This window comes from Aspergillus uvarum (assembly GCF_003184745.1).
Source record: "Aspergillus uvarum CBS 121591 unplaced genomic scaffold BO82scaffold_29, whole genome shotgun sequence".
In the NCBI taxonomy this organism is placed as follows: Eukaryota; Fungi; Ascomycota; class Eurotiomycetes; order Eurotiales; family Aspergillaceae; genus Aspergillus; species Aspergillus uvarum.
This window is the reverse complement of record NW_020291326.1, coordinates 2,441-16,634: the sequence shown is the minus strand read 5'-3', so window position 1 is coordinate 16,634 and position 14,194 is coordinate 2,441. Positions and strand designations below refer to the sequence as shown.

At 52.7% G+C, this 14,194-nt stretch overlaps 6 protein-coding genes across 6 annotated transcripts; 3 read left to right on the top strand and 3 right to left on the bottom strand.

Annotated features, from left to right (window-relative positions):
* Positions 1–758: 758 nt before the first annotated feature.
* On the top strand, positions 759–2,881 carry BO82DRAFT_82528 (C2H2 zinc finger protein). Its single transcript, XM_025641591.1, has one exon. It carries the CDS (start codon positions 868–870, stop codon positions 2,767–2,769), a length of 1,902 nt encoding a protein of 633 aa, XP_025491589.1. The 5' UTR covers positions 759–867; the 3' UTR covers positions 2,770–2,881.
* A 572-nt stretch (positions 2,882–3,453) lies between these two features.
* On the bottom strand, positions 3,454–4,737 carry BO82DRAFT_354622 (SRPBCC family protein). The gene is made up of 2 exons (XM_025635250.1): positions 4,177–4,737; positions 3,454–4,072 (listed from the first exon to the last, which is right to left on the bottom strand). Exons 1-2 carry the CDS (start codon positions 4,679–4,681, stop codon positions 3,660–3,662), a joined length of 918 nt encoding a protein of 305 aa, XP_025491588.1. The 5' UTR covers positions 4,682–4,737; the 3' UTR covers positions 3,454–3,659.
* Positions 4,738–4,935: 198 nt separating this feature from the next.
* Positions 4,936–6,327, bottom strand: BO82DRAFT_354620 (Stk19 family serine/threonine-protein kinase). The gene is made up of 2 exons (XM_025635249.1): positions 5,725–6,327; positions 4,936–5,648 (listed from the first exon to the last, which is right to left on the bottom strand). Exons 1-2 carry the CDS (start codon positions 6,275–6,277, stop codon positions 5,050–5,052), a joined length of 1,152 nt encoding a protein of 383 aa, XP_025491587.1. The 5' UTR covers positions 6,278–6,327; the 3' UTR covers positions 4,936–5,049.
* An 808-nt stretch (positions 6,328–7,135) lies between these two features.
* Positions 7,136–10,302, top strand: BO82DRAFT_354619 (putative alpha,alpha-trehalose phosphate synthase subunit TPS3). The gene is made up of 3 exons (XM_025635248.1): positions 7,136–7,233; positions 7,313–8,699; positions 8,779–10,302. Exons 1-3 carry the CDS (start codon positions 7,211–7,213, stop codon positions 10,156–10,158), a joined length of 2,790 nt encoding a protein of 929 aa, XP_025491586.1. The 5' UTR covers positions 7,136–7,210; the 3' UTR covers positions 10,159–10,302.
* A 744-nt stretch (positions 10,303–11,046) lies between these two features.
* BO82DRAFT_284287 (thioesterase family protein) lies at positions 11,047–12,169 on the top strand (the record flags this gene model as incomplete). Its single annotated transcript, XM_025631453.1, has 2 exons — positions 11,047–11,158; positions 11,268–12,169. The coding sequence occupies 2 exons, from the start codon at positions 11,047–11,049 to the stop codon at positions 12,167–12,169; spliced, it is 1,014 nt and encodes a 337-aa protein (XP_025491585.1).
* Positions 12,119–13,177, bottom strand: BO82DRAFT_354616 (PaaI family thioesterase). The gene has a single exon (XM_025635247.1). It carries the CDS (start codon positions 13,077–13,079, stop codon positions 12,396–12,398), a length of 684 nt encoding a protein of 227 aa, XP_025491584.1. The 5' UTR covers positions 13,080–13,177; the 3' UTR covers positions 12,119–12,395.
* Between the last annotated feature and the right edge of the window lie 1,017 nt (positions 13,178–14,194).

The window sequence follows — 14,194 nt, the reverse complement described above, 5'->3', positions numbered from 1 at the left end:
TTCTTAGCAGGATTCCGCTCTTCTTGTCAGCCACACATTTGACCCCCTCAAGCCCTTCAAGCCCTTCAAACTCCTCTTTCCCTCTGGCCGGCTCCCCAAACCCCTCTGCTTACCTTCCTTGTTCGGTCCGCTCTTTCTAAGCTACTGGGCAGGCGTCACCTTGTGCCTGAACCACATCTCTTTTTGGACATATATCTTGCATGACTGTGACTATTCGTCGACATTCTTGTTTTGACAAGTGCGGGTTTTAGCTTTCTCCCTGCAGCCGTACTATTTCCCCCGAGGCCTTCAGACGGGCTTTCGCCAGATGGGCTAACAACATCCCGACCCGCTTCTTACTCAGATCCGGACGCTAAAGTCAGACATCTTCATCCTCTGATTGTAAAGGTCGCTCGCTGCTTTTGGGCCCTTTCCATGCAAAGGAGTCTCTTCAACCTTATTATCTGATTCTTCTTCATTTTCTATCTTCCAATAACAAGGAGCAACACCTGACTCTTGTCTCGGCTGTTGGATGTGTACGACTCGACTGTCCGGCAGAACATTGCGCGAAGGCTGAATAGGACGTCCGTCAGCTTGCGCCACACTCGGTTCGACCTAGGTGAGCGCCCCACGCGACAGCGCCTCCTCTCCCTTCTCCAGCAGGACATCATGCATTTCTTGGTCTTCTCTCTTCTGTCGAGTACCTGCCCTCTTCGCACATCGTGTTATGCTTCATCACGCTTTGTATCCCTCATTAGTTCCAGTCGCTTGTCTTGTCATCGAATCTCCTCATGTTCTGTTCCTGAACACACTGACAACAAATTTTGTTGAGTTAGCAACTCATACTCTCGCCAAACCCCTTAGGCTGGCGGGAATCAATTATCATCCATGGCTGCGTTGATGCAATCGAACAACGAACCTGTCTCTATCTCTGCCCCACTGCCCGGCTCGTCCGCTCCGATCCTATCGACCTCATCGGAGTCGATCGCTTTCTTCAAACAACCGAGACCTGATTCCAGCCTGACGTCTATTGCCAGCGCCGGATTGAACGTCTCACGCTCAACAGAATTATTACCGCCAATGACGACCGCTAGCTCAGCTGCCGGTTCGATGGACCGACCACTCGAACAGGAGAAGGGATCAGAGCAGCACAGTTCGCAAGTCGCGAGGGAGGCACTCGGCGCCAGCGAAAAGCAGCAGGATAGCTCGGCGCCAGATTGCATACCTTTGTCCTCAGATCAAATGCAGGTAGATTCGAATCCAGCCCCGGGAAATACGTCTGATGCCTTCGGCACAGCCGAGAATAACCCGACCCTGATGAATACCACGACAGTAGCCAGTCCTGGTCCAATCGAGGACTCGGCCTCTCATGATGGAGAACATCCTCGTCATCGAGAGGGACTCTCCCAAGAACCAGGAAATAAGGCATTTTCATACCCAATGCCCACAGCCAGCCTAAGCGATCCTCGCCGTGGCCTGAGCCTACCCAATTCCGGCTTTCACAAAGGCCAGCGGTCACCATCGGCAAAGAAGCACCGTTGCCCTTACTGCTCGACAGAATTCACAAGGCATCATAATCTTAAGAGTCACCTTCTCACCCATAGTCAGGAAAAGCCTTATGTTTGTCAGACTTGTCAATCACGCTTTCGCCGACTTCATGATCTCAAGAGACATACCAAATTACACACCGGTGAACGGCCACACATCTGTCCCAAATGTGGGCGCAGGTTTGCTCGCGGGGACGCTTTAGCTCGCCACAACAAAGGCCAAGGGGGCTGCGCCGGTCGTCGTGCCAGCATGGGAAGCTACGCTCCCGAGGATGAATACGGCGACGCTGCAGCTACCGGGGCGGCGGATGACACCATGGACGGGCTTGTATATGCTGAACCGGAGCGTATGGATGAGGAAGAAGAACGGCGGCTCAATATGCCTAGTATCAAGAAGCACGATATACCAACAGAATCGATTTCTCGAGCTAATACTGCACCGAGTTACCCGTCACGCCAGCCGAGCACTTATCCCCCCATTGCATCCGGCAGACCATCTCCCGGGGGTCTTTTCCCGCCACCTAGCCACGGCGGCTCAAGCGCGTCGACCTCCCCGATCTCGCAGTCGGCCAACATCGCGTTTCCATCCTCCGGTCAGCCGTCGGGCTCGTCTGTATTCCCCACCAATATAACTGAAAGCCCAAAGCCACTTTCTCCCAATGCTTTATCGTCTCACCAACTCGGTCACAACCCGGAGAATAATGCCCAGCTGCACCGCGCTCATTCGCCTGGTCTTTCTCAATCTTTTCAGCAACAAGGGCAACAACCGTACAGCAGGGCTGGCCCCTCAGCGGCTCCAGGGCTAGGCCTTCCCCCCCCTCAATCGTCTGCCCCCCAGCTGCCCCCGCCTCCTGGCTTAAGCTCCTCCGAATCCCGGTTTGCGCTTCATTCGCAGGGATCTGCCCCCCCGGCTGTCTCGACTGGCACCAAACATACCCCTTCCCACAGTCATTCAAGCAATCATAGCGGGCCATTAGCCTCTAAACCAGGACCGGAAGCCGCTTTGAACAATGGCAGTCAGCTGCCCGGCTCCCATGAAGCCATTTACCTCGATCAGAGTCGTGACAGAGAAGAGAAGCTCTGGGCATATATTCGCTCTGTCCATGAGGAGTTGAACGGTCTCAAGGCAGAAGTTGCTTCACTAAGGGTACAATTGGCGTCGGCCAATGTCAATGCATTAGCAACTTCCAGCGTACCGCCATCTCAGCCAGAGTCCGGTAGTATCACTGCTGGGCCACGCTGAACGATTTCTTTCATTCTTTCAGATTGCATTCCCTCGGCCCGCTGCCTACTATACATCTCTTGCTCTCTGGCCATGTCTGTTTTGTCTAGTGCCTAGACCTCCCCTCAAAACCGCTCCTCTCCTTTGTGGACCACGAATTCAACGCTGCCCATATCCCTCAGAATACCCGGCGATTGTGTCGGAAGTCAGATACCTTGATCTCCAACCCGACTGCCAATCCTCTTATGCTCATCCCATACTCTTCTTATTCCTCTCTTCATCTTCCCCGAACCCAAAATCTGGACGCCGTTAATGAACAGTATCCCCTTGCCGTGTATAGACCCGCTGTCAGGTGGGTCCCATCTTTTTCCCCTCCAATTTGCCTTTCAGCTTGCCATCAGCATCCCCGGCAACCCCGGGCTTTTCCTCGTCACTGTATCCTTAGTAATTTGTTAGCCAAATGCTTCATCCCGTGCTCGTGTCCACCTAGTGGTCGGCTAATAGTCAGGCCATCCCGGTATTTGGCCTTGAATGGATCCACTGTTCACTCAACTCGAGTTTATCTCAAGCGACACCTGATGCCTCATCCATGTTACACCCTACTGGCTGCGGGAAATTGCCCCCCTTTATTACTTCTATTTCTTGGGCGCTAGTTCTTTTGACCATGGTACTTGTACATCCACAACCTATCTATCCACGGGTTGGGAGTAGTTAGTCAGGCTCTTCAAGCGGTCGTCGTGATTGTTTCGGTGGCTCTCTTTTTTTGCTAGCACCAGATCATCAACCATGAGGCTTGAAAGGTAGAAATATAGGATCAGATCAATGTAAATCAGTGCCGTCAGGCCTGTTCAGTTCTTCAGCCCAACCTTCTGCCGTCTGAATATGGTCTGCGCATGCTCATATTTATCCTTTTATGACCTCTTGCTAGCCACCCATCTCATGAACAAGCCCACATCCGCCACGACAGCCTTCGGGGCTCCGCCCAGAGTCCAGCTTCGTTGCACCCAGCTCGGAATGGCACCACCAGCATCAGAGGTGGTGGCCATTGTCCAGGTAACAACGTCGAAGTCCGTCTCGGGAGGAGTGAACAACACCTGTTCGACGCTCATGTACGCAGCAAGTATCGCATTTGGGGGCTGGGCGGCCGTGACAGCAGAGAGAAGGTCTGGCAGGGTCTCGACCGGCTCCACAGTCAAAGACAATGGAATTTGCACGGTCACAAAGCCGCTTTGATCGCTCGGTCGGTCCGCGGACACGACAAGAACGATGAAGGTGCGCGGGGCAATGAGAAGCCTCGGATGGAAGGTGTGAGTAATCACATTCACTAGTCGCGAATTCAGCAAGCAAATCCAGGCGAGGCGATCGCTGTGAGAGGCGTCGTTTGCACCCCAGGAAGATTGCAACGACAGGGGAGACGACTTAACTCACCATGGATATCCACCCGCTGCCACCCACCTTCGATCACTGACTGGGATGGCCACTGCAGCAATGTCTCGACGGCGGTTACGCTAGGCGTGTACTCCATTTCATGTGCGGAATGATTCTCCCTCAGCCCGGCACGAAATTCCGCCGAGGATGCGGTGCCATCGCGGGCCGCGTTCTCGTGAACGCTTGTGCGACAGATCCAAAACTCAGAGCCGCGCCGCCGCCGCTGCTGCTGCTGCTTCGACTTCTTGGTGCTCGTGCCGGAGCAGGCTTCGGGACGCGAGTATGTAGAGAGGAGGACAGGGGCTGCAGCTGGGTGTGAACGGCGTGGTTTGCGGGTCGGATGGAAAGCTGTCGGAATGGCAGACACGAAGGACTGGGCTTGAGTTAGAATGTCGTGGAGGAAGTCGCGCAGGGGTGGTCGAGTTGGCATCCGAGTGAGAGATGGATGGTCAGGTAAGATGGAAAAGGAGAATGGCTGGAGACGGATATATGATGGTGGTGACATGATGAAAAGGGGAACTTCGATGAGCGATAGGGAAGTGAGGGGAGAGAATGTAATTCTGGGATGATGATGATAAGGGAGGAAACAAGAACCAAAAACAGTTAGGTAGGTAAGAATAGCTATGGAAAGTTGCGCGATGGGGAACGACCTTCCCTTATTATATGTCGGTCGCCGTCTTGTTACATACCAACCATATATACAAGGAGGGGGGAAGAGATACATACATATACATATATATAGACATATACATGCATATTCGCACGGTTTTATTATATTATCATGGCTGCATGCTAAGGCGGCATCTCGTCTAGTCGTAGTACACTATATAAACATCAAAGGGTATCAAATATGTCAATGCCATCGGCCCTCCATTAGAGACGGCGCACTCCCGGGCCAACACTGCCCGTATCAAAAAGCTCAATAAGCCCGGCTCCAAGGGCTTCCTCAAGGGCCCAACGGAAGCTCATCCCGTACAATTGCTTCCATTTTTTCGTGCGACCGGGCAGAATACCCGCAAACTCTCCCCTTATTCTCTTAGCAATGCTAAAGCTCTGACCATTCTCGACGGCTCCGTCCCATCGGTCCCGAAGAAGGTACAATGGCACCTCCCGCGCACCCGACCGATTCAAGAGCGAAAGAAGGTGGGATCGACTGGCGCCCAGTAGACGAAGATATGGTCCCGTATTCGGTAAGGAAAGAAAGAGGGTGGCGTTTTGAAAGAACGTGTTATGCTCAGTCACGGCGTTGTCGCTCGCCGCATCATGCTGACTCTTTCGGCTCGCAGCAGCGGCTACAGCTGAGCTGGCCGGCAGTGCAGGAAGTGATGTGACACCCGAGGTACCCTGGGCTAAGGACGAAGAGGAAACAAGGAACCCGGCGCGAATCAAGGCGATAACTTCGGGTACCGTGAAGGCGCCACCGGGAACGGCAGTGTTATTTCCGATGCGACTTAGGACTCGTCGGAATTTCTCTAAAGAAAGACAGTTGACACAGTCAGCGAAGTTTGCTTCATCATTTGCCCAAGCGGCAGTAGCTAGTGCCAGTACCTTTTAACGATTCCTCCAACGTAAGGCTGTCTTGCACCAGCTGATCCCACTCGTCAGCGAGAACCAGACAGTCGCCCAGGCCTGCAGCATCATTGCCTCTTCCTGGCACGATCAAGCGTCGTACGCGGCCCGTAGAAACCGACTCCATGATTTCCTTTTCGACTTTGGTCGGCGCATCGAGTAGCATATGTACGTGGGCCACAGAGGCAAGCGGGGGGATCGACCGGCGGAGATTCAGCACTTCAGCAATGCGGGCGCTACTCATCCCTGCCCGCTGAGGAAGATCCTCGAACATAGTGGTTCGAATGTGGTGAATCGCCTGCATCACATCGGTCGCGGGAGCAGTCTCTGAGATGTACCGCGACAGGCCCAAGTCAGGTAAGAAGCCTTGATCACAATCATCTGTGAAGTGGGGATTGGGAGCATCTGTCGACGGGGCCGTGGCTTTGCGGCGAGGATGTGCGGCAAATGGAGAGACGCGGGGCCTGACAGAGTTGGACTTTCTGTTCTTTTTGATTCCAGCGACAGGGGCAGAAGTGATCCGCAAGGGCATGGCCGGGTGAGTGGTATGATAAGGAAAGTCCGAGGTATGGAGTATAGAACAGGAAAAAGACGAGCACGCAGCAGAACTAAAGAAGGTTGGCGCCTAAGGCCGGTGCAGGGACCAGTGATTATTTTATCACGTGACTAGAAACGTCTCTTACCAGTACCGGGCATGGTACAGATATAACTTAGCATACTGTACGTCGTATGTATGTGTATATGTGTCTATATATTAATACTGTACAGTGCATATAGTTCAGGTCAACCAAGAACAGTCAAAGGACCACCATGACTACTGTAAGCTATGGCGTAACCCATGAAAAGTTGGGCACCTATACAAAGATTCAGTCTGGAATGAAATCGATTGTTTGCCTATCATTTGTGTGAAAAGAAACCTTGGGTCAAGTTATCATATTAGGTACTGTAAGATACTTACTATTTTACAGTCGATGCAGTGCGCAGTACCATACTCCGTACAACTACACCCGTGACACTGCCAGCTCTTTCCAAAGTTGTCTAGAACTTTTGACCCACTCTTTTGATAAGAAAGAGCTACTATAAAGTTATTACATAAATGTGACATGAACTCTTTTTTTATTCTCTTCTAATTCTACCTAATAACTAGTTACTTCACATGACGTAGCCATGAGAACTTGAAACTCAAACCTGGCTTCCCTTCCGCTTTCTCCTCCTCCCCTTCTTCTTCCTCCTTTATTTCCCCTCTTAAGTTTCTTTCCTTTCTTTCACACCTTCTCCTACATTTCCTTCTCTCTTCTTATCCCAGACCTTGCTTTGGTAAGCTATCTGCTTCGGGCCTCCATTCCAATCACCGAGCCTCCATCTCTTGCTAGCACTTAATCACCCTTTAGCTCTCTTCTCCTTACCTCTCCCCCGCTTCATCCCCACCAGGCCGCACCGGGGACTTTTCCCCCTCTTTGTCACCATGACTATCTATATTGCTTCATTGTATGTGGTCAACTTGACCTTCCTCCTAATTAGACACCAACTTCAAGTGTAGGTTCTGATTAACAAAATGAAACTCCAGGTTTCTTCCTTATACGGTAGACTTCCATGTGAATGACCCGCAGAATCATGAAGCCAACACAACGACCAGCCCACCGCCCACCAACCCCGTGCAAAGCATTGCTGCCACTCCGAATGCGGCTGTGAGCTTGTTTGAGAGAAACAATGGTGATGTCAAGCCTGGAATCACCCCTGCCGGGCCTGCATCAGAACACGAACAATTTTTTGCGGCAGACATCGCCAAGGCTGAACTGGAGCATTCCGGCTACCCGTTCCCAAGTACCGATCGGGAGGCAAACCTCTTGACTGAAAGCGAAGCTCATTCGCCTGCATGGGGCTCAACCCTTTCTTTGAACCAGCCTCGACCACGCGCAGCTTTCCCGGCATCGCCATCTATTCTTAAGCACCAAGAACCCATAGCGCCAGGGACGGAACCTGCCAAGGAGAAAACACGCACAACCCCGCAGCCGCCGACCTCGTCTGCCACCGATCACCATGGGTCTCAGAGCCGGAAGAGCTCGTTCTCCGACGCTGAATGGACCATTCAGACTGCGGAGCAAGGCAATGGAGGACTGCGCAATGCTGTGCGATCCGCCACGGATGCTGGCCAGTTGGAGGACAAGGTCTGGGTGGGCACGTTGGGCATGCCTACTGACGCACTGCCCCAATCAACCAAGGATTCCATTGCTCGGAAGCTCGAGGAAGACTACGGGTCCACGACGGTGTATGTCAGCGACGGCGACTTTGACGGTCACTACACACACTTCTGCAAAACAATCCTGTGGCCAGTATTCCATTACCAAATTCCTGATAATCCCAAGAGCAAGGCATATGAAGATCACTCTTGGATCTACTATGTCAAAACGAACCAGGCATTTGCCGAGAAAATCGCCCAGAAATGGAAGCGTGGCGATTCCATATGGATCCAGGATTACCATCTGCTTCTTGTTCCGGCCATGCTGCGGAAGCTGCTGCCTGACGCACAGATTGGCTTCTTCCTGCATATTGCCTTCCCGTCTTCCGAGGTGTTCCGTTGTCTGGCCCCTCGCAAGGAGCTCCTAGAGGGCATTCTCGGTGCGAACCTTATCGGATTTCAGACGGACGAATACTGCCGTCATTTTCTTCAGACATGTAGTCGCATCCTCTGCGTAGAGGCCACTAATGAAGGGCTTCAACTCGAAGATCGGTTCGTCAATGTTGGCAAGTTCTCCATTGGCATTGACCCAACTTCGTGGGATCAGCGGCGCAAGGCAGCCGATGTGGAGAGGTGGATCAAGACCATCGCAGAGCGCTACGAGGGCAAGCGTCTCATAGTTTCGCGTGACAAGATCGATCAGGTCCGAGGCATCCGACAAAAGTTGTTGAGTTATGAGCTTTTCCTCAACACATATCCCGAATGGCGTGATCAGGTATGGTTATCAGTCGATCTCTTTCTTGTTCCTTAGCTTGTCCCTTAGCATGTGATAATGGTTCCTAACGATGACTCAGGTTGTTTTGATTCAAGTAGCGACAAGCACGACCGAGCAGCCCGAGCTCGAGGCCACCATCTCTGACATTGCGATGCGGATTAACTCAACGCATTCCACGCTGGCCCACCAGCCACTGGTCTTCTTGAAACAGGACCTGGCCTTCCCTCAGTATTTGGCGCTGATTTCCCTCGCTGACGCATTGATCATCACAAGCTTACGTGAAGGTATGAACTTGACTAGTCATGAGTTCGTCTACTGCCAGGACGGTAAATGGGGCAACAACAAGAAATACGGATCGCTCATCTTGAGTGAGTTCACTGGTAGCGCGTCTGTCTTTGGTAACCATGCGCTCCTGGTCAATCCTTGGGATTACCGGCAATGCGCGGAGGCGATCCACACGGCGCTGTCGCGGAGTGAAACAGAGCGGAAGGAGGTCTGGACGCAAATGCACCAGGCAGTGCTGCAGAACTCAACGGCCAACTGGGTCAAGTCGTTCAGTGAGACCTTGAACCGTGTCTGGAACGAGCAATCGTCGCGTGAAATAATGGCAGTGCCACGCTTACAGTTGAACAAGTTGGAGGAGATGTATCAAAAGTCGAATCGTCGATTGATAATTGTGGATTATGAAGGCACCCTTGCATCTTGGGGGTCGCCCAAGAGCATAATCGTGACTACGCCTCAGCGAGCCATCACTACGCTAGCAGAGCTGACGGAGGATCCCCGCAATGTGGTGTACGTGATGAGTGCCCGTATGCCCGAAGAGATGGAGCGCCTGTTTCGCCTGGTCACTGGCCTGGGCTTGATCGCAGAGAATGGTTGTTTCGTGCGAGAGCCAAATTCGGAAACCTGGCTCAAGCTGACGGACAAGACTCAGACGGATGCCTGGAAGACAGCGGTGCTACAGATTCTGGATTACTACCAGGAGCGTGCTGAGGGCAGCTGGATCGAACAGCGACACTGCTCACTCGTCTTCCATTACGGATCCGCGGAAGATCAGGTGGCGGCTGCACGACTGGCGTCAGAGTGCGCCGGGCACATCAACGATGCCTGCGCCAACCAGGGCGTCCATGCCATTCCTGTGGAAGGAGCTCTTGTGGTCGAGCCGATGGGTACGAACAAAGCGTCGGCGACAGAACTGGTGTGGCGGTCGGGTCTCAAGCAGAGTCAAGAAGATCCGAGCGTGGCCCGTCCGGATTTCTTGTTGGCAATTGGAGACAGTCGCGACGACGAGCCTGTATTTCGATGGGCTAATAAGTTGGAGAGCGCACAAGCGGTCACCCACGCCGTGACGGTTACACTGGGCTCTCGGAGCACTGAAGCCAGGGCTACCCTAACCCAAGGTGTAACTGGTAAGGCTTTTAGCTCTGCATGCTTTTACGTGATTGTGACAAGTGGCTAATATATTCATTCAATAGGAGTCTTGTCGTGCTTGGAACGATTGGCTGAGCACAGGTCATAAATGACTCCATGCATATCCCAATGCGGGCCCGCACATACCCATACACAGACGCGATGACGTATACATCGATAAGCACACGACGACACGATTACAGGACATATCATTTCACATTTGCATAGGCATGAGCACACGGATACATGGAAAAAGGTGGTTGGCCAACCGGAGGGTTCTTCTATTCGCGGACGTACTGTACCATGCCTAACAATATCATGGCAAGGACAGATATGCGGGTTTCGTAGACAAACCGAATACAGGGACCAGAAAAGCGGTCGGTGACGAGAATGGGCTGATGCCGAGGACAGAGAGGACCGGGTTGCATTGTTCCTTGAGTTGAAGTCCTGCGTTTACTGTAGACCGACCTTGTTTTTAGAATAGTCAATGGAAGCCATAGTCAAGTAGGAAGACTTACATTGATTTGAGTGTATCAAAACTTATGTATGTAGCATACTTATATTGAAAGTTTTTGATTAGTGTGTATATTAATGTATAATATGATACAGTATGATACAGTATAGTACACTACAACTCGCCGACCCAGGGAAGGGTGTTTTCTCCGCTTCTCATTACGGTTCAACAGCCGAGGTTCACGGCTACTGCGACATCTGTGAGTAACTTCCCATCCCCGTCTCAAGAGTTCGTCTATTTTTTGTCCCTACTCCCTATTCCCTATTCCCTATTCCCTATTTCTTCCTCAATTCATAAAGTCCTAGGTGCAGAACATACGGCTTGTTTTGTAAATCAATATTACCGGTCTGTGGATTTTGCCGCTGGCTTGAGTACCATACGAAGGGGAAAGAATTTGAGCGCGTTCGAATTCCAACGAACGACATGGTGGTAGCACCTCCGCATGGAACCGCCTTTGAGGCCGCAATCCAAGTAAACCCCATTAACTCGCATCAATACTCGGCCTATCTCCGGCAGGATTGGTGCATCGGAGCTGGTAAGAGATCATGCCTATTATTGTTTGGAGGTTATCGATAGGCAGCGGCGCCACTTTTTCGCTCTCGTCCCATATTACCTCGGATACACTGACAAGGAACCATAAACAGTGCCACATGGAGGCTACACGAGTGCCATCCTCTACCGCCTGGCGCTGACACACTTTGCTCATACACATCCGCTGCAGTATCGTGGTCCCGCCACGCCGATTGCCATGCAACTGACCTTTCTGCGCCGGACGGCGGTGGGACCTGCCCTGCTGAACGTACAGGATGTCAAGATCGGGTCGCGGACGAGTACGCTGCACGTGACCCTGACACAGCCTAAGCAGTCGGGCAGAGGGGTCGGTTCGGAGGGTGCCGTCCAGGAAGAGCAAGAGCTCAAGATAGCGGGGTATATCACAGTCAGTCCCGCTCACGCGGAGGTTGGGTTGACGGCCCCAACGGGCTGGGCGCCCCTGCCGATGCCGGCACGGGGATCACGGCCAGATGGAGGTGTCGATCTGGTGGCGTTGGGGGGGTCAGGGCGCGATGGCGAGTGGGAGCGGATCCAACTCCCGTTTCCTGAATTCCGGCGCGCGACGCAGCATGTTGACTTGTACAGTCCCCGACAGCCCACAACCATGGCGGCTGTGGATCAGTGGGCTCGATTTCGACCGGAGGGTGATCAGACGGCGCGCTGGTCAAACGAAGCGTTGGTGTACCTGACTGATACATTCCCGCTCGCGTTGTCTGGGCTGGATCAGAGGGCTGCGACGGCAGAAGGCGGCGGCGAGGCTGGTGGTCGGCATTGGTATCCGACGGTGGCCTTGAATATTGATTTCAAGAAGCGGTTGCCAGCTACGGGGGAGGCCTGGTTATACAGTCGAGTGCAAACCGTGTCAGTGCGGGGTGGTCGGACGGACTTGGGGGTCACAGTGATGGATGCAGCAGGGCAGGTGGTGGCCGTGGCGACGCAGGTGGGCTTGGTGGTGAGTGCGAGCCGCAATCTAGGACGTCGGCCGAAGTTGTAGAAGTCTTCGGAGGCCAATGTCATGGGCTGGTCTCGAGTGTGTATGTCAATAAATAAAGAATCTCTATCTTCAGTAAAGGTATGTAGACAAATGAAGAGATATACATAAATCTATCTAGTAGCATTAATATGTGCAAGAAAAATGCAAGGACTCGCATTCGATCAGCAGGGTCTTTGCTGTGCGAGGCCTTGAATTCTTTAGAATCGCACCTGAGACGCCACGCGATTCACAAGGCTGCTTTCGTTTGAAGCCAAAAGGCAATTGCATCGGTTGTAACGCGGAGCGGGTCCTCGTCCGCCTCGCCTGGCTGTAGGATTTGAGCATGCACCCAGAACTTGCGACCTACCCGCGCCAATACCTTGGCCTGGACAAGCGCATAGCCCGGGACGGCGACGGGTGCGCGATAACGAATGTCCAGCTGGGCAGTGTACAGCATGCCGCGCGGGTGGTGGGCGGAGAGAGCCCCGGCGGCGCCTGTCTCCGGGGCGTGCAATGCGACGGCATAGGACATGGCCTCATCGATGCAGGTCGCCAAGAGACCGCCATGAGCGGTGGAGGGATGACCGGAGATCCCTGGCGTCGCTAGCTGCAAGACTAAGTAGAGATCTGGGTTCTCAATTTGAGACACCGAGTTGGGAGCGGGCCAGACAGGAGCAATATCAGGGAGGGGTGCGAGCAGTTCCGGTTGGCGACGGAGGGTGCAGACATGGGGAATCGTCAATGGGGAGGCCAGTGTCCTGGCAAAATAGCCATCCTCACCTGACTCGGATTTGAAAATGCGTGACCAGGTGCGGATGGGAAAGTATTCGGGATGATGCAACAACCGGGTCAGCACCGGGGGAACGGCAGCCCGAAATGGTTCGAGGGCGGGGGGATGTGGTTGTTTGAGAATGGAGATCGAAGGGGACATGACGTGGGGTTGAGATATGGGGTTGTGGAAGAAAGGGGACAGGAGAAAGAAAAGAAGTGCGTAGAGTATAAAGTCCGGAACTGATTGCCCCGTAGTGGTACTGATGCGATAGAGAAGAGGAAGTTAAGAAAAGTATTCTTCTTATCTGGATAAGAGGAGGGACTCTTCAGGTTGTGGTTGAGTATGGTAAGAAGGTGTATTACAACCTACATCCTGTGAAAGACATGTGCCTGTACAGTATTGTACTGTACTATACCGTACTCCGCAGGTTAGCACCATCGCCGAGATGTTTGTTCGGTTTGTCCTTTAGCTCCCCGCGGTGGGATGCAAGGTACAGAGAGCATGAAGAAAAGCAACACTATGTCCTGTATGGAGTACTGCGTACACAATACAGACAGTGATCGAGGACCCCGTGATCTTACATCGTACAGTAGTATGTATCGGGAGTATAACTAGCGGGTCTGCTTCTGCTTTGGATCCTCGGCTGCGGAACTCCTCGGGTGATCTACTGTACCTCACTTACTGTAATGGTACTGTACTACCTATCTAGACAGTAATAGCAAATCACTTACTGGCATCACTTTTGAAGTTCAATATTTCTTTCTTCCGATAACTGATGAGTGGGCGGCTATGTCTGTCTCATACAAATCATTCAAATAATCTACGCCAATCATTGGGGCCTGAGACCACTCACGCCAGTGTATGACCAGTAGCAGCAGGGCAGGAACAAACTCTCTAGCGCCGGCCCTAAACCAAGGCCCCCAAACTCAATTGGGCCTTGGAAGATGGTGTCTTCCAGTTGGCCTCTGCTTATCAACGCACTGCGGTGGTTCCACCAACCCTCTCTCATTCATACCACTGGGCTGGGCAACATTCTTTGCCCAAAGCCAGGAGCATCGGCTGACCTCTACGTAGATGTATACGGAGACTGGGTAACACCATGAATCGAGAGAATAGGAGAAATGACCCCCTCCCTTCCCCTCCCCTCCCTCCGCTGCAGCTGCAGGAAGGAGTGAGTTCGTTCATCTTGCGCATTGCACGCACGCACGGTCTCAACTGGAAAAGCATCGAGTGGCACTCAACGAGTTGCTCTTTCATTTCATCTCATTTCATAT

Bases quoted from the DNA above. Each gene is read 5' to 3' on its own strand.
- BO82DRAFT_354616 (XM_025635247.1), bottom strand. From the start codon at position 13,079: ATGTCCCCTTCGATCTCCATTCTCAAACAACCACATCCCCCCGCCCTC.
- BO82DRAFT_82528 (XM_025641591.1), top strand. From the start codon at position 868: ATGGCTGCGTTGATGCAATCGAACAACGAACCTGTCTCTATCTCTGCC.
- BO82DRAFT_354619 (XM_025635248.1), top strand. From the start codon at position 7,211: ATGACTATCTATATTGCTTCATT. The intron at 7,234-7,312 runs GTATGTGGTCAA...ATGAAACTCCAG, and splicing joins ACTATCTATATTGCTTCATT to GTTTCTTCCTTATACGGTAG. The intron at 8,700-8,778 runs GTATGGTTATCA...ACGATGACTCAG, and splicing joins ATCCCGAATGGCGTGATCAG to GTTGTTTTGATTCAAGTAGC.
- BO82DRAFT_354622 (XM_025635250.1), bottom strand. From the start codon at position 4,681: ATGTCACCACCATCATATATCCGTCTCCAGCCATTCTCCTTTTCCATC. The intron at 4,073-4,176 runs GTGAGTTAAGTC...ATTCGCGACTAG, and splicing joins GCAGCGGGTGGATATCCATG to TGAATGTGATTACTCACACC.
- BO82DRAFT_354620 (XM_025635249.1), bottom strand. From the start codon at position 6,277: ATGCCCTTGCGGATCACTTCTGCCCCTGTCGCTGGAATCAAAAAGAAC. The intron at 5,649-5,724 runs GTACTGGCACTA...GTCTTTCTTTAG, and splicing joins GTTGGAGGAATCGTTAAAAG to AGAAATTCCGACGAGTCCTA.